The sequence below is a fragment of the Podarcis melisellensis genome, assembly GCF_964234715.1.
Source record: "Podarcis melisellensis genome assembly, chromosome: 13".
NCBI classification, from domain to species: Eukaryota; Metazoa; Chordata; class Lepidosauria; order Squamata; family Lacertidae; genus Podarcis; species Podarcis melisellensis.
The window spans coordinates 21,224,888-21,248,458 of record NC_138545.1 but is presented as its reverse complement, the minus strand read 5'-3'; the positions used below and the strand labels follow the sequence as shown (position 1 = coordinate 21,248,458).

Here is a 23,571-nt window from a genome sequence, read left to right as displayed (position 1 = left end):
ACAACGGTTGAGGAAGTAATTCCCCCTGTTTGTTTCCAGGATGAAGAGTCATCGCTTTTGCCAAGGATCTGACAGGACGCTTTGCTTACTTATGCTGAAGTATTAGATACAATGCTTGCTTAGCAATGTTTGTACGGACGAAAATGCTTGATCAGTGACTTCCCACGTCTTTACCACTGAATCAGAGGGCAAACGATAGAAAACCCGAATTGCATTTGTTCCAATTCAGCATTAAAGAGTGGGTTTTTGCAGGGGAAACGCTGGGGGGGGGGGAGTGCTCAGAAACAGTGTTTTCAAGCACAGGCCTGTGCCTAGAAAACATGGGACAAAATGTAAATGGGGATGAGGCCAGAGAGCTGCAACCAAGCTCCAAGGAACTAAGCGACTTTCTGTAAAAAACAGCTTCAGTGCCTCTCTCCCCCCCCCACACACCATTTGACCAAAGCAATGAAAGAAAAGCCAGAAGCATTCGAAACAGTTAAGAGTTTATTCTTTAATATCAATAAATAAGCAGCTAGAAGAATCTCTTCATTTCCTCCAAGTTGAGGAGTCTCACTTGTTTTGTTTGTTTTCCCTAACAAAATGTTTCCTTCTGTTTTATGTGTGCATTAAAAAATCCAACCCCTGGCTTGAGGTGGGTTCTTGTCGTGTGAAGAGGGGGGAACGAACGTAGTTCGTGTGGGCACTAATGCAGAAAGCGGGGGGGGGGGTACAGTGTGTGTGTGAGAGACAGAGAGAGAGAGAAAGAAAGAGAGAGAGAGAGAGAGAGAGAGCAGGGCAAGGGGTGGGCAGGTGGCTCAAAATGTACAGAAGCCAAGTAGCTAGTGGTGTTTTTGGGGGGTGGGGAAGCTGGCAGGGAACACGGCATGGCAGGTGCCAGTTTTGTGGCCCACACTGGTAAGTCCCCAATGAAAAGGAGGTACGGAGGGTTTGTGGGGAAGAAATTGGCTATTAAATAAGGGGAGGGCAGAGAAGAAGCAGGAGTGGGAGCAGCAGACATGGCTGAGGAGTGAGGGGAGTGGGTATATCTTCACGATTTTGTTGAAGAGGTTATTTCCGCAGTGACTCAGCGGTTCACTTCTTCATCCTTTCGTCTAAATTCTCTGTAAAAGGGGTGGGGGGGTGGGGAGGAGAGAAGAGAGAGTGAGGGGCAGAGACGAGTTCTAGATTCCCCACAGCAGTAACATGGACAACCTCGAACAGCAGGCCCTTGCCAAAATCAGGCTACGCGGCTAGAGCTTCACAATATGGGGAATATACCCAGCCACAGTGGCTTGCCTCACTTATCATTCTAGTCAGACGCTCTAAGATAAGCGACGGAAAGGTCTTGAGCAAGCAAGCAGCTGGACATATGAGTAGACCTAATGCCTCTATCCCTCCTCTGCCTTGAACAGATAACAATAGGCAGAAATTAATCGGCTGCAGATTTCTGCATCATTCTTTGGGAAAGGCCCACCTGTTGAATTTCTGCCTGGCAGACAGACTCAAGGGTCTTGTCAGATATAAAGTTGGATGGCAGATGTCCTCCTCCTTACCAGAAGCCATTGCTCCACCCGATTTGAGAGGACTGAGTAACATTTCACGTGGACATGATAGCACAGAGCGTTTGAGCCCCATGTTAATTTCTCTGAACTAAACAAATTAGATGTCACCTCCCAACAAAGGTGTGATCCTCCCAGCCCATAAATGCAGGGCCAAGGGGACACTAACAGGGTAGGACAGGGAGAAGGGAGCTGTGTTTATCTGCTACTGAGCCACTCCCAACCCCGCAAGGCCAGTTTCCTCTCCAAACTAGGCCCACATACCCCTAGAGCCCAGCTAAGGGGTGAGAGGGGGAATTAAAACTTCTTGGGAGTTGCAAGAGAAAATAAATAGGTCAGGAAGGCTTAACCACACCACCCCTACAAATTCTCCTACTCAACCCCTCAAATTGTCCTGCAAATGTGTTAACGGCCAGCACCCTAAGCCCTGGCATTAGCAGTATGAGTGCAATAGGATGGGGAACTTTGGTCATGTCTAGTTTGGCCTGATTACAGTCTGTGTCCACTCAGGAGAAGTAAACCCTACAGATTCCGTGGGACTTGGTTTCTGGAAAGTACTCATAGGGCTTTAGCGCCTTAGAGAGAATGGCAGGGGGTTAACAGGACTGAGCAAGACCTTGTGGGATATTCACTCACCTGGATCCACGCATGCCAGCCACACTGTGAGGAACCCCCAGCAGAGGAAAGCTCACTCACCCCACCAAAAGCACCTCCGCTTTACGTTCCTTGCCTAGCCAACCTCATCCCACCTTTGTGTAGAAACCAGCAAGAGCAAGAGCAGCAGGTCCAGTGAAGGGGACAGCCCTGAGCTCAGGCCACCCCATCCCTTCCAGGAAAGATGGGGCCAAGCGATTGTCCATGAGAGACTGGCCAGGCACGACATGGGGCAACTAGCAGTGGGCAGTGAAGGCAGCTGAGGCACAGCCATGGAGAGCTGACGATGAGCAGATGAGGCTGAAAGGCCTTCCTCGTTCTGTATGCACCCAAGTTAAAGCCATGACTATCTCTCAAGTGTTGAGGCCAAATGGGCTTATTTGGGTGCGTGCAGAAGGTGGAAAAAGGCAGCTCCTGGGAACGGATGGGGCCCAAAGAGGATCCGGTGCTAACAATCATGCCTGCAATTGTATTGTTCAGTGTTCAAGTTTTCAGCAAATGCATTCCAATTTAGAATTTGGAATTTAGAATGCAGGGCTCAAAAAACCCAAAGGGATTAAACAGCTTTAACATGTTACTATTGGCATGAAAGGTTGCCACTTTTTAAAAAACAGCCCTACAAAATAGTTTAGTGGTTTTCAAACCATGTTCCAGGAAGGCTTCTCAGGGCACCTCTAGACTGTTGCTATTTTCAGGGGGATTCATGGATGATATGCGTAGAAAACTGGTGTAGTATCCACACCAAATTACAATTGATATATTGTGGAACCACTGGTGCAACTTAGCTTATGTCAGGCTCTGACCTATGAGTCAAAAACTTATCATAGAATTATAGAACAGTAGAGTTGGAAGGGACCATGAGGATCATCTAGTCCAACTCCTTGCCATGCAGAGATATTTCACCCAACGTAGGGCTCAAAACCACAACCCTGAGATTAAGAGTCTCGTGCTCCGTAGACTGAGCTATGGAGAAACACAGTCAGTTCTAGAACATGTCCCACAATCCTCTGCAATGCACAGGGTTCCTTGGCAGGTGAGTTAATGCAGATTTCCTCAAGGTATTTAGCTTGAAAACCACTTGGATAGTTTGTTAAAATAAATAGAGCCCGAGTATTTAAAACACCTACATCTCAGCCAAATTGCCAGCTAGAAACTAGCTAAGTAGCAACCTTGACTTGCATGAGGGTTTAGGCCCACGCTGACCAAATTCATGTCCACAAATTATTGTTAATTATATTTCATAATTTTAAATACTGACTGAATGCTAATTATTGTCTCCTCTTAACTGAATAGTGAATATAATTAAAATTCATTTATTTCAGTGAAAAGAGAATGTTTCCTGGAGCAGTCAAAAGTTAACAAGCGGTCCTCTTTTTGGGGCAGGATTTTCTCCTGACCCACCAGCCAAGCAGCTGGGTCCCAGTTCCCTGGACAATTCCAGATGCAGCAAAGAGACTGTTCAAGCAAAGAAGAGACACTTTCCCGCCAGCTCCCCACAGATATTGCAAATCCTCCCACATGGATGAACAGACAGATAGGATGGAGCAGCCGAGAGGACAAGCAAGGCATGCTGTCAAGGGTGGTAAGATACCTGGGAGGCAGGATACAGGAGAATAGAGGGGGAAGGAGTCTATGCTACAAGAGGGAAAGGATAAAAGAAATCAGAGTTAATAGACGTTAGGGAGAAGGTGGGCAAGGAGAAGATAAGATGATTAGTCTGGATGTGTGAAATGGAATGGAATGGAATGGAATGGAATGATGGTAACCCATAAAGGACTACTTAAGGCAGCCTTCTCCAATCTTGTGCCCTTCAGATGCTGCTGGACTACAACTCCCATCATCCCTGGCCACTGGCAGTGTTGGCTGAGGCTGGTGGGAATTATGGTCCAAAACATCTGAAGGGCACTAGGTCATGGAAAGCTGATTTAGGAGCACTGGATATGGAAGAGGAGTCCTGGTTCTCCTCTGTCATTCACATTAACTTACAAATTCTTGGGGAACACCCAATAATCCTGGGCTTTTCCCATCTCACCGTCCTCCACCGATTCCAACCCAGTGGAGTGTGCTCCATTCTCAGAAGTCACAAGACAACCTCAATATCCAGGCACTTCTAGGCACCTGTATCCCCTATAGAGCATGCATCTGCTGTTGCCTCTACCAGAAATGTCACATTTTCAAGCGCCTGGTTACAAACAGCACTGAGAGGCTATTTCAGTTCTTAGAAGGCAGCGTTGAAAGTGATCATCTGGGAGGAGAACCCTGAATGAACACCTAAAATTTCCCCAGCCTTGGATCTAACATCTAACGTGAGTTGCCCTGGATGCACATGGAGATGGTGGAGGGTGAGAGGAAGAAGACAGGAAGGAATTGGGATAGAAAAGGTCGGCAGGGAAGGACATTCAGTTTCTTCTCTTCTCACCACAGTGATCCCCCCCCCCCCCCGGTGCTTTCCATCTGGTGCTCCTGACTCCCTTAAATAGGCTGGAGGAAGAGAAGGCTTTGAAAGGGGTGGGGTGGGGGCAAGGATTGAGACCAACCCAGGAGAAGGGAGGGGAGGATGGCTTACGCTCCAGGTAGTTCCGGGCAATGAATTTGAGCAGCTCATCCAGTAAGATGACAGGCAAGGATATCTTCAGCACCACCATCCAATGGTGCATATCCAAGTGGGTGAGTTTGAAGATCATCTGGGAAGAGCAAGAGCAAAGGGAGAGGTCAGTGTTTGCTAGGGTTGCAGGGAGAAATGCAATTCAGTTCACACTTAAAAGCAAATCTACCTAACCTGCACTTCCTGAAACAACAGGTGAACTGAAACACAACCATTATTTCGCTGAATTTTGCAATGCACTTCTCCAGGCAAGTACGGTAACTTTTACTAAAACACATAGACTAATGTGGAGTGTCCATAGAAATGCATGTGTTAGTGAAAACAACACGCCGAAATGCATTCTATTAAGGAAAATGTAAATGTTAGGAAAATATGCTTTGTACAAACATGTATAAGGCAAAATTGAACACAAAAAATGTGTATATTTGGAGAAATTCACCTTAAAATGATGAATTTTCATGAGGATTTTAAAAAATCATAAATGGGTGTGAAAATGTAAAGAACAACAATCCAAACCCCTAAAAATTAGCTATCATGGGCTGGGTCCAGACTAACAGTGCAATCCTAACCTTGTCTACTCAGAAGGAAGCCCTACTGAATACAATGGGACTTACTCTCAGGTAAGAAGAGTTAGAACTGCAGCCTTTGCCACCATCGAAATCCGTGGGAGAAGTTACTCATGATGCCTTAACTCAAGTGCTGTTTTCTATGGAAACTAAGTGCAACTAATAAACAGTGGAATCCTATACCAGTCTGCTCAAAAGTAAGTGTCATAGATTTAAGCGGGGGTTGCTCTCCCAATTTTAAGCATGAAGGGCAAACAGTTCTATATCACCAAACACAGCACAATGCCAGTGCTTTTCAACGTAACCTTTCACACAATTATCTGTCAGCGATCAAAGAATGAGCAATCGGGTGGTGATGAGAAGGCATAGAGGAAGTGAACTGATCCTGAAGTTGGCAAGGAACTCAAGCTGTGCTTGAACAACACTTACTGGCAGAGGGTCAACGTAGAGGATGACAAAGTGCAGAGACATGGAGAGGCAGATGGATCCCAGAAGCCAGATATTCACCCAGGGGGGCATCCGAACCAAGGACTGGTTCTCTGACAGGCTGTGTAGGACAGAGAAGCAGGGTGAAGTTACCATGGGGCGGGAGACAGGGAAAACCCAACACTTAAGTCATCAGTCAAAATAAATCAATAGACACTGGTTCTTTAAAGATCAGCCAATTGCTGGCTCTTCTGTATGCAAGATGTCATTTTTTTCGAGATGAATGGGAATCACAGACCTGGAACCACAGCCCTGGCCAGGAAGCAGGGTATCTGGGGGATGAGACTGGGGAGGGTGCCTCTGAAGAACCTCCAAGGCAGCGCTATGTGAGTAATGCTGAAGATTGACTCTCACGGGCACCCTTACCTGTTGAGCGCATTGCACATCTCAATGGTGACCAGGACGGACAAAGCCATGGTCATTGGGACAGAGGACTCAAAGATCTCACATTCCAAACCTTCAAAGTCAGGGTTGTGTTCTGTGCACTGCATGAAATGAGACTGGGGGACAGAAGGAGAAAGTGGGGAAGAGGATTAAAACAGGGCATGTTGTAGAATACCACCAATCTTGCCATCCTGCAGTTCACTTCCAGTGGAGCAGCCAGAAGTTCAAGCTCACCAACTGGTAGTAGGTCACGGCAGGTCCGTCTTCAGCGTACATGAACCACCATGCGGCAGCACCAACAGTGGCAGCTCCGACATACCCTGCAGGAAGGTGTCAAAAGGAAACGTTAGCATAAACGAAGAAGAGGGCAAACCTTCCCCCCCCCAAAAAAACAACTGCCCTCCAAGAGCAGCCTGCAGGGGAACTGAAATGGAGAGGGTTGTGGCCGAATGCGGATTGCAAAAGAAGCTGTGCTCCTTTGGATTACAGGTTCAGGTTTCAGAAACTGACTCAGCCGCATGTAAAGGGGCAGCCCGGTTTACACTGTTCCTGCTTGACCAAGCAGTAGAGCATTGGGAGATCTGTTAGGGCTCCCACCTCGGGCACCGAGAACGGTACAGATTTCTTAGTTAAGGTTATAGTTATTCCATGTAGGCAGGGCTAAATTTAGGTCTGATGAGGCCCTAAGTTCTGAAGGTAATGGGGCGCTTTATAAGTAAGTGAAATATTTAATTTAATTGTAATATTTATATATAGTATTATAGTAGCAAGTGGGGGTAATAGGGAACTGTACTAGTATATAGGCCTACTAAATAATAAAGATGAATGTTTTTCTAAAATAATTTTTTATAATGGGATCAAAATAAATAAATAATGTATTACATGAAATCAGTCAGTAGGCATAAGACCCATACCCTTAGTCTATGCTGCCTGATCACCAGTCTACAAGCACTCTTTAATATTAGATAATGGTCAGGAGTCCCTTTACATTTGCAACAGCTTGACCTACATTCAACCGTGCTGCACTGCAGTCTGCATGCTACATGTTGCCATGCAACCGGTCCATGCAGAATGTAGGCACCCTATATATAGAAATGAGCAAACCAGTGATATTTTAGGGAGCAGGCTAGCAGGTGGGGCCCATTACTTACATCATAGGGGCCTACACAGCACAAAACACTCTTGCTGTATGTAGGTTTTATTTTATTTGGTGTTTATCTTATATTTGGAAATGTACATCCAGGATTTTTTTTCCTGTGAATTTTTTGGGGGACCCCAACAGAGTGGGCCCCTAAGCTATAGCTTGTTTAGCTTATACGTAAATTCAGCACTGCACGTAGGTAGGACTCGGGTGAGAGAGTACAGGATTTGTATACAGGAGCGAAAACTAGGGATGCAGGATGTCTGCATTCTGGATTAAGAGAGCAGGGCCCCAGAGAGAGAAAAATTGTTACCTCCAATGGCCAAGTAGCGGAAGAAGAGCCAGCCACTGATCAGGGGCTCCTTGGGGCTGCGAGGGGGCCTGTTCATGATGTCCAGATCGGGGGGGTTAAAGCCCAAGGCAGTGGCTGGGAGCCCGTCAGTTACCAAGTTCACCCACAGCAGCTGCACGGGGATCAAGGCTTCAGGGAGACCCAGAGCAGCGGTGAGGAAGATACTGCAAGGGGAAGAAGAGAGAAACAAAAAGTGAGGAGAGAGGAAGCCCTTGTGAAGCAGTGGTGACATGTGCAGCTGCCAGGGGGCAGGCCGGCCTGGCCACAATTATCGTGCTCTCGGACCCTCTCAGCCCTTCTGCTGAGCCTAGTCAGCATGGCGGCAGGACTTGCCTAATGAAGGCTTCGTGAAGGGGATTTCAAGGGCATGAGGGAGGGGGATCCCTTACCAGACGACCTCACCCACGTTGGAGGAGATGAGGTAGCGGATAAATTGTTTCATGTTGTTGTAGATGGCCCGGCCCTCCTCAACGGCGGACACAATGGTGGAGAAGTTGTCATCTGCCAGCACCATTTCTGAGGCGGTCTTGGCTACAGCGGTGCCAGAGCCCATGGCAATACCAATCTCAGCCTTCTTCAGAGCTGGGGCATCATTTACACCGTCACCGGTCTACCAGGAGGAAGCGGAAAGAGACAGGGAGTCAACCGAGGCAGAGGGGATCAAATGCAGCAGTCTAGCTAGGGAGATTTCATTTCCAAGGCCAAAAGAACCTTGCACTTTTGCACAAAGGATATCACGAAGGATACCATAGAGCTGGGGAAGGGGCAAGCAAAAGTGAACAGGGATCTTTTCTAATAGGAAAGCACAAAGCATTTGGGTCTCTCTGGCTGGGGAGGAGGGCTTCATACTAGTTTATAAAATTGTGAATGGTTTAGAGACAACGAAGAGAGAGATTTTCTCTCTCCACTAGAACCCGGGGTCAAGCAATGAAAGGGGAAGAGTTTCAGGACATGGAATGCATTTCTTGCAAGATGCAGTGATGGCCACTAGCTTGCATGAAGAAAGGCCGTAGCTCAGTCTTGTTTACAAAACTCTCCGGGTTCTATCCCTGGCATATCCAGGTAAGGCTGTGAAGGACTCCTGTCCGAAACCCTGGTGAGCATCTGCCTTTCAGTGCCTACAGCACTGAGCCAAGTGGAGGAATGGACTGGCTTAGGATATGGCAGCTTTGGATAATGGTTTTCAAGCCAGTCATGTGCATGGAAAACAGGTCAATAAGGGGCTGGATGGTGGATAATAAATGGAACCTCCTCATCACTGAGGAAGCTGGGAAGCAACAGTCAGGGGAAGATGGCTGCATCCAGGCTCTGCTGGTGCTGCATCTGGCTGGCCACTGTATATGGGACGGGATCTTTGTTCTAATGCAGAAAGGCCATGTGGAGTGCAACTGAGGGTCACAGAGGTCTTTTATCCACATGTGTGTACACTGCAGTAGAGGAGGAAATAGACACCCATGTACACCATCATATGTAATGGTTGCCTACATGTCTGTTTCTTGGCAGCGAATTCCCATCATATGCATTCTGTAAAACAGACACTTCCGTGGGCAATATTCACGCATGATGATATGCACAGGTATACATTATTTCCCTCTGTACCCTCAAGACAGGTGTTGCTGGCTACAAGCCCTCTGTTGCCTTTCCAACCATCCTCCCACCCTGCCGTTGCCGTCCGTCTATTCACCATGGCTGTGATTTCATCAAAACCCTGCAAGAACTCCACAATCTTGGACTTGTGCGTCGGCTCAACACGAGCGAAACAGCAGGCTCTCTTGCAGGCTTCCCGCTGCTCACTTAAGGGCAAGTCGTCAAACTCACGGCCGGTGTAGGCCCTGCCAGACACGTTCTCATCCTCTTTGAAGATACCAATGCGGCGGCAGATGGCAATGGCTGTGCCTTTGTTGTCGCCTGTGATCATGATGACGCGGATGCCGGCTTCACGGCACAGCTGGATGGAGCCCATCACCTCCTTGCGGGGTGGGTCCAACATGCCTACGCAGCCCACAAAGGTCAGGTCCATCTGTGGAAGGGAGATGTCTCAGAATAGGCTCCGAAAGCAGTGGACAAAAGCTCACAGCCCGTCTGATCGCTATAAGGACTAATCTGCGGCACTTCAACAGCCAGTAAATGAAAAAGAAAAGTTTAAACTCTCCCAGTGTTGAGATCAACTGTCGCTGAATGGCTGCCGGGTTGGACTTTGGGGAGAAGCCACAACTACAAAGCTTACTGGGTGACCATGGGCCGGTCGCCCTCCCTCAGCCTGACCCACTTCACAAGGGGTGAAGTCATGTGTGGGGTCATGTGCACCACCATGAGCAAATTGAAGAAAGGTTGGGGCAATTTTTAAAAAATACAATAATTATCTGCCTGAGTGCCTAGAGGTGCTCTTTATTCACCTTAAGAAAATGGTTATTCTCTTAAAACTTGTACAGTATTAGAAGTGGTACTGAGGTCTAAGTCCTGCCAAGGCATTTTAAGACACTAAATATTAACGTACCAAATTCAGTACTGCACACATTTCCCCTAAAATCCAACAGAATCCATAATTGGGAATGTTGTGCAGACAACCACAACAATGCAGCCTGAAACAGGAGGATATATGTTCACATTTTTTTTGGAAAGAAGAAGAATTGGCTTGAGGGAATCCATTCCCTGAATTCCTTTCAGCTCTTCACCTTAACTCTGCACTCCATCCTCCCTGTCACTCGCCACGCGATTTGCCCTCAGGGTTACCTCATAGTCAGCGAATTTGGTGGAGTCCTCAAGGACCATGTCTTCCCTCTTTGGGGGGGTGTCACGGGTGGCCAGGGCCAAGCAGCGGAGGGTGTCCCTTCCTGTGCCCCACTCCTTGATGACTCCCATGATGTGCTCCTTGACGACGGGGGTGAGGGGAACGCGGGTGGTGCCCACACGGACATAGTTGCAACGGTCTATCACACCCTCAGGGGCGCCCTGTACATGAGAATGAAGTAAAAACAGATATTGTGACTTGAGGGGAAAGCGAGCTGGGTGGCAAACAGTATTTCTGAATCGCCATTGGGACCAGGTACTAGAGCTTTTATATGGAAGTTCTGAAAAAGAAGTTCCCAAACTGTGGTCCATCAATGGTCCTTGAGTTTCAGTCAGGTGTCCATCCCATGTCTATATGGATTTGTGGTTTGAAACAGGAGACGGCACAGCCGCCACGTGAAATATTTGTATCAATTTTTAATTGGATTTTTATTGCCTCTTTTATTTCTTCTGCATAATTCAAATCATGCTACAATAAAATGCAATATAGAAAGAAGCAATAAAATGCAATTTAAAATAATACAGCACCTAGCAGAACACAGCATCTGCTCCAGAGGAAGAACTGAGGGCAGAGAGACTTTCTGCAGGCAACAGCTTTTCCACCTGCCTTGCCCCACCCTCCAGCCCCGGGAGCCTTTCCCAGACCATGACTTTGAGAACAGCAGAGCAACTGGGAAGAGAGGAGTCCAGGGATAGTTTTTTAAAATGAATTTATACATTGTGGGTCCTTGTTTCTCAATCTGACCCTTTTACATTTTTTTATGTTTTGTGGTATTTTATGCAGTGTGATTTGCTGTTATTTTTACTGATTATAGATTAGTGATTCTTTATTGTAATGGCTAAGTGTTTAATTATTATTTGCTGGTGTTTAATTGGGATTCCAATGGATTACTGAAGATTGCTTTATTTGATATAAGTTGTTTGTTTTAAAGTTATTTTGACTTTTAATATAGGATATGCTTGTTAATATTGTTATTCAATGTTTTATTATGATTATTATGTGTGTTAGAAGCCGCCCAGATGGGCAGGGTATAAATAAATTATTATTATTATTATTATTATTATTATTATTATTATTATTATTGGCACAACACACTGACAAATCATTAAGGGGGTCTGCCAAGACCCTCAGCAATTTCCAAGTAGTGCATGGGGCAGGGAAGCTGCAAGCCACTCTCCTGGAAACTGTTTTCATGGGTAAAATAAGTGAAAGGGGCAATTTTGAGATCCTTGGTTGCAAATCTCCTTCAACAGTCTCACGTGTGTCTGCAGCAGATGACTCACATGACTGAATGCCCGTCCATACAAAAATCTACTCTGTGCATAGAAAACTAGGAGTTAGGGAGTTGACACACTAGTTTTCTATAGGGAGGATTTTATTTATGCATTATTTTTGTGTATGGAGGAACCTGAAGTCCAATGTAGTTCAGCCCAGTGACTAAATTTTTAGATTCAGAATAGGGAGAGATTCGGGTACGAATCCCAACGCAGCCATGAAGCTTGTTGAACAGTCATGGGCCAATTGTTACAACTCTGGCAAAGCAACTTCACAGAGTTGCTGTGAGGAATAAATGGGAGGTGGGGTTGGGGTGAACCTTGCCACCCTGAGCTCCTCAAAGAAAAGGCAGGATTAAATGTAGTAGACAAACATCTGACCCGGGGCCAAAGGTGGGAATGCCTTAGTTCCTTGGTTGCTATGGAGATGGGACACAGTCAAACGGGGTGCTGCTGACCTTGACAAACATCTTGTTTCCGACAGCAGCTCGGGAAGCTTTTGCTGGGGAGCAGTAAACAGACATGGACTTTCTGTCTCGGGAAAACTCCAGGGTGAATTCTTTCTTCATGAGTTGTTTGATCACCTGGGGAAATGGAGGAGAAAGGGAAGCGGGAGGGAATGGGTTAAAACCTGCTCGACATTGCCAGGACACACAGCACAAAGTGAAGCTTTGGAATTTGCTCTCACAAGAGTAGCTTCAAAAGAAGAACAGACAAATTCGTGGAAGAGAAGGCAATCGACAACTACAAACTACAGGAGCTGGGAGTAAATTCACTTCTTACTAAGGTATCAGAAAGAATCTTGTAAAGGAAGGAAGGAAGGAAGGAAGGAAGGAAGGAAGGAAGGAAGGAAGGAAGGAGGGAGGGAGGGAGGGAGGGAGGGAGGGAGGGAGGGAAGGAAGGAAGGAAGGAAGGAAGGAAGGAAGGAAGGAAGGAAGGAAGGAAGGAAGGAAGGAAGGAGGGAGGGAAGGAGGGAAGGAAGGAAGGAAGGAAGGAAGGAAGGAAGGAAGGAAGGAAGGAAGGAAGGAAGGAAGAGAAAGACAGAGAGAGAGAAAGAAATTTACATTAAAATGATAACCTACCTAATTTGCACTTTCAAAAACAATACACAATCTGAAACACAGCCATCCTTTGAAATTTACACTTCTTCAATGCTGTTCTTCAGCCAAGTAATGTGTATAAATCATACTAGGGTAAAGTGTGCATTGAAACAAACACATGTGAAACAAAAATGAAAATTGCATCATAAAAATGTGCATATTGGGCAAAAATGCCTCCAAAGATGTGTATATTAGGAGAAATTCAAACTAAAATGCTGAGGAATTTTCATGAGGACTTTAAGAAAAACCACAAACTGTGGAGGCATGGAATTTAAGACTGGAAGAATGAGCGAGAAACCAAAAGAGAAGCAACGGGGGGCCCTGAAGAGAGGCCACCCTCAGCAGACAATACTTACAGCGTTGCAAGCGTTGGCACGCTCCACTTTGGAGAGGCTGCGCACATCTGTGTTGAAGACGTTCATCTTCTCAACCAAGCAGGTAAGGGCAGTTTCGGTGGCTTCACCCACCTTCTCATATACACCTTTGGACTGGGGTGGGAGGGAGAAAATGAACAGAATAAGATGAGAGTTAGACACTTGGGCACAGCCAAGAGCTGCAGAGATTCTGACAAAAATAATGAACCTGAATGAAAATATCCCAGGGCGGTTTACAATATTAAAACACATTGCAGAACATCAATGATAAAAACATAATAAAAACGTAGTTGTATACCACCATGATTTTTTCCCTCCAGGTGGTGGTATATAAATACATGGATTAATTTTTAAAAAGTCAGTATGTGGGTGGCGAGATGTGGGTGGGGAAGGGAGAGGGCAGTAAAATTTGTGCCCACCAGCCTAAAAAGTAGCCCACATTTCCCCAAGTACAAAAAGTAGCAGCCTCATCACTGTGGGCACTCTTACACTTAAACTGGTTTAAGAGTCCTTTGCTCCTGCCAGAGGAATGCTTGGTGTTGAATTTGGCATCTTTTCGATGTCAAATGAAAATCACTTTATTTACCCACTTTAATTAATCATCTTTTAAACCTATGCAGTCTGTTTGCTGTAATCAACCTGAATTTAGTTGGTAATTTTGTTTTTACGCTTACTCTGTTGGTGCTGGTTTTATTATTGTAATGATGATTAATAGTAGTTTTTTATTTTTTTAAAAAAAACATTATTTTATTACTGTTTTACATTGTGTAAGTTCTTCTCGAAGCTTTCAGGTCGAAGAGTGCCTATTTAATTTTATTAATCAATATCTATCAGAAACTTCTCATTGCCCTCACCGAACTACAATTCCCATAATTCTTTGGGGAAGCCATCACTGTTAATAAACAATGAAGCATCCAAAACTGAAGGCAATTGTTGGAAGGTTGGATGTGAACCAAGAGAGAAGCATTCACCTCATTGAAATCCAGAGAGGAGTCATTGCAAAGGGCACAGATAGTAGCCAGTTCAACGAGCCCATCATACTGCCCAGCCTTGACTGGCTTATCATTCTTCATACTGCATGTGCGAGAGAGAAAGTAATTGAAGGACAGAAAAAAGTAAGTGACAGCACAAAAACAAACAGCAGAGAGGTGAACTGTGGGTTACAGGTGTCACAGCTTCCCCAGCCCTGGGCTATAGGGTGATCATAATGCTAGGAGGCCAATGAGCAAAAATTGAGGTACTGTATTTCTTTCGGTGTGAGGTTAAGAGTTAGAAATAAGATTCAGACAGTTTTACGATTAGATCGTATGTGTGTGCTTGGTTTGTAATTTGCCATTCCTTCAAACAACTCATAGCACTATCTGCTTCCAAGGTGGTTTCGTGGGCTGCCCCACAGATCTGCCTTAGCTTCAGAAATGAAGCAGAAATGGGATGGAGGCATCTTTAGACTGTGCCACATATGGGAGAAGCAAGAGAAAGGATCGGGAGTCAAGCTCTCGGAAGAGTTACCCAATTATCCAAAGTGACGTACTAGGGCATGGATAGGGAAACTAAGGCCCGAGGGCCAAATCCGGCACAATCGCCTTCTAAATCCGCCCCGCAAACGGTCCGGGATTCAGCGTGTTTTTTACATGAGTAGAATGTGTCCTTTTATTTAAAATGCATCTCTGGGTTATTTGTGGGGCATAGGAATTTGTTCATTTTTCTTCTTCAAAATATAGCCCGCCCCCCAACAAAGTCTGAGGGACAGTGGACCGGCCCCCTGCTGAAAAAGTTTGCTGACCTCTGCACTAGGGTTTTAAATGTGTCTCACACCCCCCCCCCTTTTTCAGGGTGTTGGATTAAGAAAACTGTTTAGGGTTGGGGTTTCTTTAGGAGTCACTCACACTTCTCCTTCGGGGGCATAGGTGGAACCAGTAATAGAGAATTCGTTTAGAGAGCATATATCTCCATCAACTTTGTCAATGACAAACATCTGCAAAGAGAAGGAGAAAGAAGAGGCAGGGTCAAGGCGACTGACGTGGGCAGGAGGCGCTTCGTGACAAAAGTGCCGGCCTCAAGCTGCCCCCTCACCTTGCAAACAGACATTTGGTTGGTGGTGAGGGTGCCAGTCTTATCAGAGCAGATGACCGATGTGCAGCCCAAGGTCTCCACGGAGGGCAGGCTTCTGACGATGGCATTCTTCTTGGCCATACGGCGAGTGCCCAGGGCTAAGCAGGTGGTGATGACGGCAGGAAGGCCTGAGGAGGAGGAAGAGGAGGCGAAAGGGAAAGGTTAGCCATAGGAATGGGCGAAGCATTCAAGCAGCTGCCATCCATTTGCTGGCTTTGGTTTCAGATACTCTCGGCTGCCTCCACCCCCTTCAGCTCCGACTGCCCACCACACTACCTCTTGTGCAGATTTATTCATTTAATAATATTTTGGGTAAACCACCTTTTTTAAAAAAAAAAAAAGCAGCATACAACAGTACAAATCAGCATTAAAGCATGGGCTTTAATCCAAACCCCCTATACATCAGATGGTGTGGGGAGAGAATTTGTGGTGGAAGCCCTTTACCCAGCTCTGCCGGTTCAGCTGGTCTCCTGTCAGCTGCTGAAGCATATGTATGCCCTGAAATGGGTCATTCTCAAGGTGGAGCAGGGGTGGGACTGAGCTGACTCTGGACCCACTAAATCTGGGTGAGTCTCAAACCTGTCAGGCGATAAAACTGAATCTGGATAGGGCCCGATCATCCTGCCCCTCCACTTCCACTGTGGCTGCCGATATATAATGCATTTTCCTGTTATTTTTAATAATGCATGCATGGTAATGCACACTTCACCCTAGTATATTCATTTTGTGATATACTGCTTGACTGGAGAACTGCACTGCAAATTGCAGAGAAGTGGGAATTTGGAAGAATGTCTGTGTGTGTGTTTGCTTTGGGAAGTGCGAACTAGGTAGGTTCACCATTAAACACAAACTGAATTGAATTTTTCTCCAGCTCCTAGCCACGGACTAGCCATTCATAAACTAGCAGCACAAGGCAGCTCCTATATCCTTTTGCAAATGAGGAAATGCATGTTAAATGTCTGACTGCAAATTACATCAAGATACAGTGCAGAAGTTCATTCAACTTCCGTTTTGTTGAAGAAATGCCACACAATCCTTTGGCGCAGGTAAGCTGAAAACTGTTTAGCCTACGCAGGGAAGGAATGATGGGTGGCTGTAGCCATTTTTTGTTGTCCATCCTGCTAGTACATCAGCAGTGTCTTCAAATAACTTTTTTAGAATGGCTTTTTCACACCATATTGTTCAGCGTGCAGGTGGTTAATTAAAAAACGATGCGTGTAATATTACTCCTTTGCTTTTATCTCTAACTTTGGCTCTTTTTTGTAAAACTTCTGGATAACATGTCCACAGTTCAGCATACAAAACAGTTAGCAAAGCAAAATGCACCCAACCAACAGCAACTGCAGATAGAAAAATAAAAACCCCAAAATATGATGACGGCAAGAGCTATTTTTAAAGGAAGGAACCGACTGGCCCTCTTTAGCCCCACAACAGGTGGATGTGGGAAACTGGAATGGCCTCAGCTGACCTTCTGGGATGGCAGCCACAGCGAGGGCCACAGCGATCTTGAAGTAGTAGATGGCGCCGCGGATCCAGGAGCCGCCATGGACGGGGTCGTTGAAGTGCCCGATGTTGATGAGCCAGACAGCCACGCAGATGAGGGAGATGACCTTGGACAGCTGCTCGCCAAACTCGTCCAACTTCTGCTGCAGGGGAGTCTTCTCTTGTTCGGTGGCCGCCATCTCATCACGGATCTTGCCAATCTCGGTGCTCACACCTGTGGCGATGACGATGCCAACAGCCTTGCCTGCACCGATGTTGGTACCCTGCAGGGAGGTAGAGGATGAAGCGGGGGTGAGGGGTGGGGAGGGAGCAAAGATCAGTGGGAAAGAAGGAGAGGGACACTCTACAAACATGCTGGAAGAAAAGATATAGTGGAGGGAAATGGTGCTAAAGGAGGCTGTGGGACCTGCGCAGTTTTGCAATTCTGCCTGTGCAGAATCCACATCCTGAGAGCCTAGGCCAGGGGTCAGCAAACTTTTGCAGCAGGGGGGGCCGGTCCACTGTCCCTCAGACCTTGTGGAGGGCCAGACTAAATTTTTTTTGGGGGGGGAATGAACAAATTCCTATGCCCCACAAATAACCCAGAGATGCATTTTAAATAAAAGCACACATTCTACTCATGTAAAAACACACTGATTCCCGGACCATCCGCGGGCTGGATTTAGAAGGTGACTGGGCTGGATCCGGCCCCCAGGCCTTAGTTTGCCTACCCATGGCCTAGGCTAAATAAGATGTCTAGTCCTTTAAGACTGTAAAGTGCATGTCTATTCTGGAAACCTATTCCATTTCAATCCCACATTTGGTGTCATGGCTTTTTCCCAAGAACTGCACTTTGGTGAAATGCAGGGATTTCTGTTAGACATCTTGAGAGCCACCTCCTTGCCTGTCTCGTAACAGTAACTCCCAAGACAGAAGTATCTCCCGTGCACTGTGTAACTCCTTTTTTCTGCTCCCAGTGAGTAACAGAAGCAAAATAAATTTATTTAAATTAGGCAAGTATATGCAAAGGTACTTAATATGCATAATTACTCTGCTTGCAAGATTGCAGGTTACTTTGGTTGTGCCTCGTCTCCTCTGTAATGTGGAACTGGGGGTGGGGTGAGCATGGCATGCAATCATATTAACATTTCCACTTTTTCTTACTGGCTGCTGCTTGAGGCAGTGGGGGATATGATATTATGACCCTGCCAGTACTAGGGAGACACATGAAAGCCACAGGCATCTACTCTTGCCTTCTCTCTGATTTTCTCCAGCGACCTATAGATGAAAAGGGTGTGATGTAATCTCACTGCATTAGCCTTACCAGTTCTGTTTCATTGACTGCTGCTTGAGAGGGCGGGAAATGCAAATACAGTGATGTCACATCACACCCACACCCCACTCCTCACGACACATTATCGGGGAGATGCATTTCAGTGGTGCCCATGAGCCCCCCCAAAACATTGACATTGGACCTGTGTGTGGGCAAGGTTAGGTCATCAGCCCTGTCAGTCACACTCACAGAGAACAGCATGTTCTTCTTGTCCTGGTTCACAGCACGGGGATCTGGGACAGGGTCAGTGTGTTTGATCACGGAAACAGACTCGCCTGGTTGGGGTCAAGAAACAGTTAAATTGTCAAGGAGGGACCATGGTGGACTAAGTGGGTACAGGCAAGACGCATTGCATAAACACATGTCCCATGGGGAAGACACACACATGCACTTTTCAGTGGGTAAACGCCAGACAGGAAGGAGAGCTTAACCCTTCCTCAACTCCTTTTCCACTGAATTTTATCTTACCCACTGCTTTCTTTCCATGGAGCTCACTACCCCCTGCAAATATTTCTCTGTAGTCCCACCGACCCACTCACTGAGAGGAGCCTCAAGACATGTCTATTTTCCCAGGTCTTCTCTTGCTTGTTGAGATTGTAAACTACATTCTCGCTACTTCTTAAGTGCCTAACAAGGCATTTTACAATATGTTATTACAGTGGTACCTCGCAAGACGAATGCCTCGCAAGACAAAAAACTCGCTAGACGAAAGGTTTTTCCGTTTTCGATTTGCCTCGCAAGACGAATTTCCCCTATGGGCTTGCTTCGCAAGACGAAAACGTCTCGCGACGTCTAAAAACAAAGACATGTTTTGTTTATAAAGTTAATTTATTTTCCCTTCAGTTTTTGAACTGCTCTTTACAGTATGTGTGACTTTAAAGAGCAGTTAATAAACTGTTGTTGTACCAAATTTGGCTTTGTTTAGACTTTTTTTGACCATAGGAACGCATTAATTGATTTTCAATGCATTCCTATGGGATTTCGTGCTTCGCAAGACGAAAAATTCGCTAGACGACAAAAATTGCGGAACGAATTAATTTCGTCTTGCGGGGCACCACTGTATATTATATTTATATTATATTAGTTGCTTTTCACACAAGTGAGACGTAAAATTAGCCATGAGAAAATTCTGCCCAGAAGGTAAACAATTAAAATAAACAGGCCCATGAGGAAAAGGAAAGCAGGGAGGGAGAAAGCTAAAGAAACGGTAATATCAGTAATAATAATACGATTATGAACATTGACAGCAGCATCTACCATACCTGTCAGAATGGACTGGTCCACACGCAGAGTGGTGGATTTGATGGAAATGATGCGAATATCAGCCGGGACTTTGTCACCGACTGGAGAGGGAAAGAGAAAGAAAGAAAGAAAGAAAGAAAGAAAGAAAGAAAGAAAGAAAGAAAGAAAGAAAGAAAGAAAGAAAGAAAGAAAGAAAGAAAGAAAGAGATTTATGAGTTCTAGTCACCGATGGATAATTGTTCATTTATTTCTTTTTAACTGTTAGCTGCTCTGAACATCTTCACTGAAGGGAAAAAAGCAAGGGTAAAAATTTAACATAAAGAAATAAAAAATAAATCCTAGACTGTGAGGGTAGAACACACTACTATATTGTGCCATAAGGAAACTGCTAGAGTGCCTCAAGAAATAAAGTGAACAATGGGAGGCCAAATGATGCATCCCACAGAGGAGGCTGCTCATTCTGTCTCTGCATGAATCTCTAGCCAAATATGCCTGCAGTAAGAAGGGCCAGAGAAGGGTAAGAAGAGGTGGGCCTCAAGAGCCCTGTGAAGAGAGTGCAGAGAGGAAAATGAGGGTACGTCAGAAAACCGGGGGGGGGTGGCTAGCCACTGGAGGGCAGTAGAGGATAGTAGACACTGAAGGCACGGCCAGTCAGGGTCACCAAAATGGGCAAAAAGAAAACAGACCAATACTGACTTGGATTAGACAGAGAGGGTGTCCCCCCCCCCAAAAAAGAAAATGGTTTCAATGAAGGATCACTGCTCAGGAGGTACTGTACTCCTGCGACAAGCTCTGAATGAATCTAACGGCCAATGTCTTAATATGTTTTAAATTAGCAGTTACGGTTTTAACTTATATATTTTAGCTGTTTTATATCTGAATTATTTATTGTGTATCAGCTTAATTTTAGTCTATTTATATCTGTATGCTCTCTGTTGTTGTATATGTTTGCACTCTGGTCAAGGACCGAAATAAATTGATTCCTGTTCATTGTACTCCTCCCAGTTTTAACTCCAGTAAATGGGTTTTCTATTGTTTGAAAAACCTGTAACAGCTGTTTTCAATAGATTTAACACAGATAGGCAAATATCTGTGTATTATCATTATTTATTTTATTTGTATAACACCATTTATACGTAGATCCCAGGGCAGTTCACAGCATAAAATCACAATATAAAAAACAGAAAACATATAATATAAACAAAAACAACCCAATATTTCCCCTTGTGTAAACCCTTGGAAAGTGAATCCTCTGCTAGTTCCGCCTCTCTTAAAAACCATAGTCCGTCTGCAGTTAAAGTCAGGCCTAGTTCACACAAAAACCAGAGGAGATGGCAGGACATAAGCAACTTTCGAAGTGCTACAAACCCTTCCAAGCTACAATTTTTTAATCTACAAAATATTTTTGGAAATGTTTGCGCAAATTCGAGTGTAAACTTCCACATTTCAAAGTCCACAGTTTACATAAACAAAATCTGGTGCAGTTTGCATTTATTTAGGTTAAGGCAACAGGGTTCATTTTTGTATGACATTTTATTTTACACACACACACACCGGCATGTCTTCATATTGATTTCGGATTGTTCCACCCATTAACTCAGAGGGTAGCCAACATGGTGCCCTCCAGTTATTGTTGGACTACATTTCCCATCATCCCTGACCATTGGTTATGCTGGCTGGGGAACCACCCACGCTTTCCCTGCATTAACTAATTTAGTATTACATGCAGTTTATCATTACATATTTACCCTGCCATTTCCCCAAGAAGCGCAGAGAAGCATAATTGGTTCTCCCCTCAATCACTTTACCCCATAGCAACCCTGTGAAGTTGCTTGGACAGAGAGATGTTGACCAGTGCAAGGACACCCAGGGAGCTCCATGGCTGAGTCCTTGCCTAGCACGCTAACTCAGCCTTCGCCAAACTGATGTCTTCAATCTAGACATTTTGGGCTATAACTCCCATCAGTGCCAGGCATCACGGCTGGCTGGGGCTGAAAGGAGTTTGGGTTCAAGACATCTGGAAGGCACTAGGTCAGAGAAGGCTGCTCTGGCCAACCCTGACTTGTGAAGTTCTCTAGGAAACCTGTCTTTGAACAACAACGCAAGTGGCAAAAGCAAATGCAGTCGATTCCAGTGAACTGGTTAGAATCAGAGCCCATTTACGGTATCCATTACTGAGAAGAAGAAGAAGAAGAAGAAGAAGAAGAAGAAGAAGAAGAAGAAGAAGAAGAAGAAATAATAATAATAATAATAATATGTCTACTCAAAACCAGTACACTGAAATACATTGTTATTTGGCTGTGCTGTATTCTGATCCTGTAATCTAGATGAGCCACAATGAAGAGTTCTCCCTATGTTCATCACACCCACTGAGCATTTGCCTCTTCTCTGTGCCTCAGATTAAAACAAATCACTTGCCACCTCTACCACATGGACAAGGCTGCGTCCCTATCCCAAACATCTCTCTCCCTCCCCTTCTCCCCGGCCCCCTCCAAGTTCTCCCATGACCAAGTTATTTATGAGGTAACATATAACCATATGCCATTCTAAAGTGGTTTATATGATCTTCTGTCAAGTTACCTGGCACTCGGTTATACTGCATATGGGCTGCATACATACTGCACATTCAAAGCACACTTAAAGCACACCCTCCTTGCAAAGAATCTTGGGGACTAAAGTTTACCCCTTAACAAACTACATTTCCCAGGATTATTTTTGGAGTGGGGGGGGGAATGCACTTTAAATGTATGATGCATACACAGCCAAGGAGCCTAACAGAGCAATCCAAACCATGTTTGCTTGGGAGTATGCCCTGGTAAAATGGGTTTATCACAGCCTAAACAGGGGAATATTGTAGGAAGGGGGTACCCTCATAAATGCCTGGTTTGGCGAGACTTGAGGGTGGCCACTGCCTCCCAAAAATAGGGCAAAAGAGCAGAAGAGAACACGGATTGAGTTAAAATGTGTGTGTGCTACTTTATATGTATAGATGCATTAATATCATTTAAATAGAGATGCATACAAAGTGGGGAAGACTGCCTCCCAATGACCCGGGTGCCTGCGTGCTCAGCTTCTTTGCTGTCTAGATTGCCCAGGCCTCTCCTGTTCTGATGGTTCTTTATACTGAAATCAGACTTGACAGGCTTAAAATGGAAGACTGACCTCTGAAAAACAAGACCCAAAGCCACCCTAGGGAATTGTTTGATGGTGGCGATGAGGATATATTGTAGGTGCCCTCAAGACCAAAGAGTGCAGATGGGGACGAGCTTTTTGCCCTAGCAATACCCCAGAGGCAGCACCCGCAGAGGCTTTCCCCTCCGCCTGCCCCCTTCCTCCACCTGACAAGGCACGGTAACCCTAGATGTCCCCATGCACCCCAGCTCGCTTTTCCACAAGCGCATTAAGTGTCTCTCTCGCTCCCTCCTTGCCTGCCTCATCACATTCCCCAGGCATCACCAGCTGCCTGCCACTGTCCATACAAGGTGAAGCCGGTTGCTGGGCACCATCCACTGCCCCGTTGCCTTCTCTCCTTCAAGGAGATGGAGAGGTCACGGGTGCCCTGACAGGGAGGAGGAGGAGGAGGACTTCAGGCCAGGCCAGGCTGGGGGAGAGAGGTGGTGGCAGGAGACCACGGATTTCTGCATCCCCAAAGGTGATGCTAAAACTGCTCAGCCAGCAGTGTTTAAAATATACATATAAATAAATCAGGCGAGCTTGCGAAGGTTGGCACAAAGCAGTGCAGAGATCCCTTCTCGGAATTATCTCTTCCTTAAATCCCTCTGGAGCACAAGGCAGCCCCTGGCTTCTCTTTTGCAAAGTATAATATTAACTCTGTGGAATTCCTTCCCGCTGAAATATTGTGACGTGGCCAGGTGCAAAGGAAGGCAGGGCTTGAATGGGACTTAGGCCAGGTGGGAACGTATCGTGAAAGGAATGAGAGAAGTTGCACTGGCTGGAGTTCCCACTTCTATGGAACTCTTAAGAAGACGCAAGAGCCTCGTCCTCTTCCTTTGCATCTTGTCGTGGCCCAAATCATGTGGCTTTTAAAAAGGGGGGGGGGTAAAACCATGGAGGATAAAATAGTCATAGCTAAGAAGAGAGCCTCCATGTTCAGAAGTAGTTTACCTGAGAAAT

The 23,571-nt window shown here is 45.6% G+C and overlaps 1 protein-coding gene across 2 annotated transcripts in view; it reads right to left on the bottom strand.

Moving 5' to 3' along the window:
• Positions 1–473: 473 nt before the first annotated feature.
• The window catches only part of ATP2A1 (ATPase sarcoplasmic/endoplasmic reticulum Ca2+ transporting 1), a 32,427-nt gene continuing 9,329 nt past the window's right edge, over positions 474–23,571 (bottom strand). The window contains exons 6-23 of one of the 2 annotated variants that reach the window (XM_081886188.1): positions 19,458–19,538; positions 18,385–18,470; positions 16,849–17,146; positions 15,342–15,508; positions 15,155–15,243; positions 14,240–14,342; positions 13,251–13,382; positions 12,253–12,378; positions 10,463–10,681; positions 9,414–9,749; positions 8,119–8,339; positions 7,691–7,893; positions 6,471–6,556; positions 6,219–6,352; positions 5,796–5,913; positions 4,762–4,879; positions 3,787–3,830; positions 474–1,103 (exon numbers count right to left, since the gene is read on the bottom strand). In XM_081886188.1, the coding sequence (XP_081742314.1) occupies positions 3,826–3,830; positions 4,762–4,879; positions 5,796–5,913; positions 6,219–6,352; positions 6,471–6,556; positions 7,691–7,893; positions 8,119–8,339; positions 9,414–9,749; positions 10,463–10,681; positions 12,253–12,378; positions 13,251–13,382; positions 14,240–14,342; positions 15,155–15,243; positions 15,342–15,508; positions 16,849–17,146; positions 18,385–18,470; positions 19,458–19,538 (2,522 nt within the window). In that variant the 3' untranslated portion in view covers positions 474–1,103; positions 3,787–3,825. The remainder of the gene's footprint in view (positions 1,104–3,786; positions 3,831–4,761; positions 4,880–5,795; positions 5,914–6,218; positions 6,353–6,470; positions 6,557–7,690; positions 7,894–8,118; positions 8,340–9,413; positions 9,750–10,462; positions 10,682–12,252; positions 12,379–13,250; positions 13,383–14,239; positions 14,343–15,154; positions 15,244–15,341; positions 15,509–16,848; positions 17,147–18,384; positions 18,471–19,457; positions 19,539–23,571) is intronic. The other variant, XM_081886187.1, reaches the window with a different exon arrangement.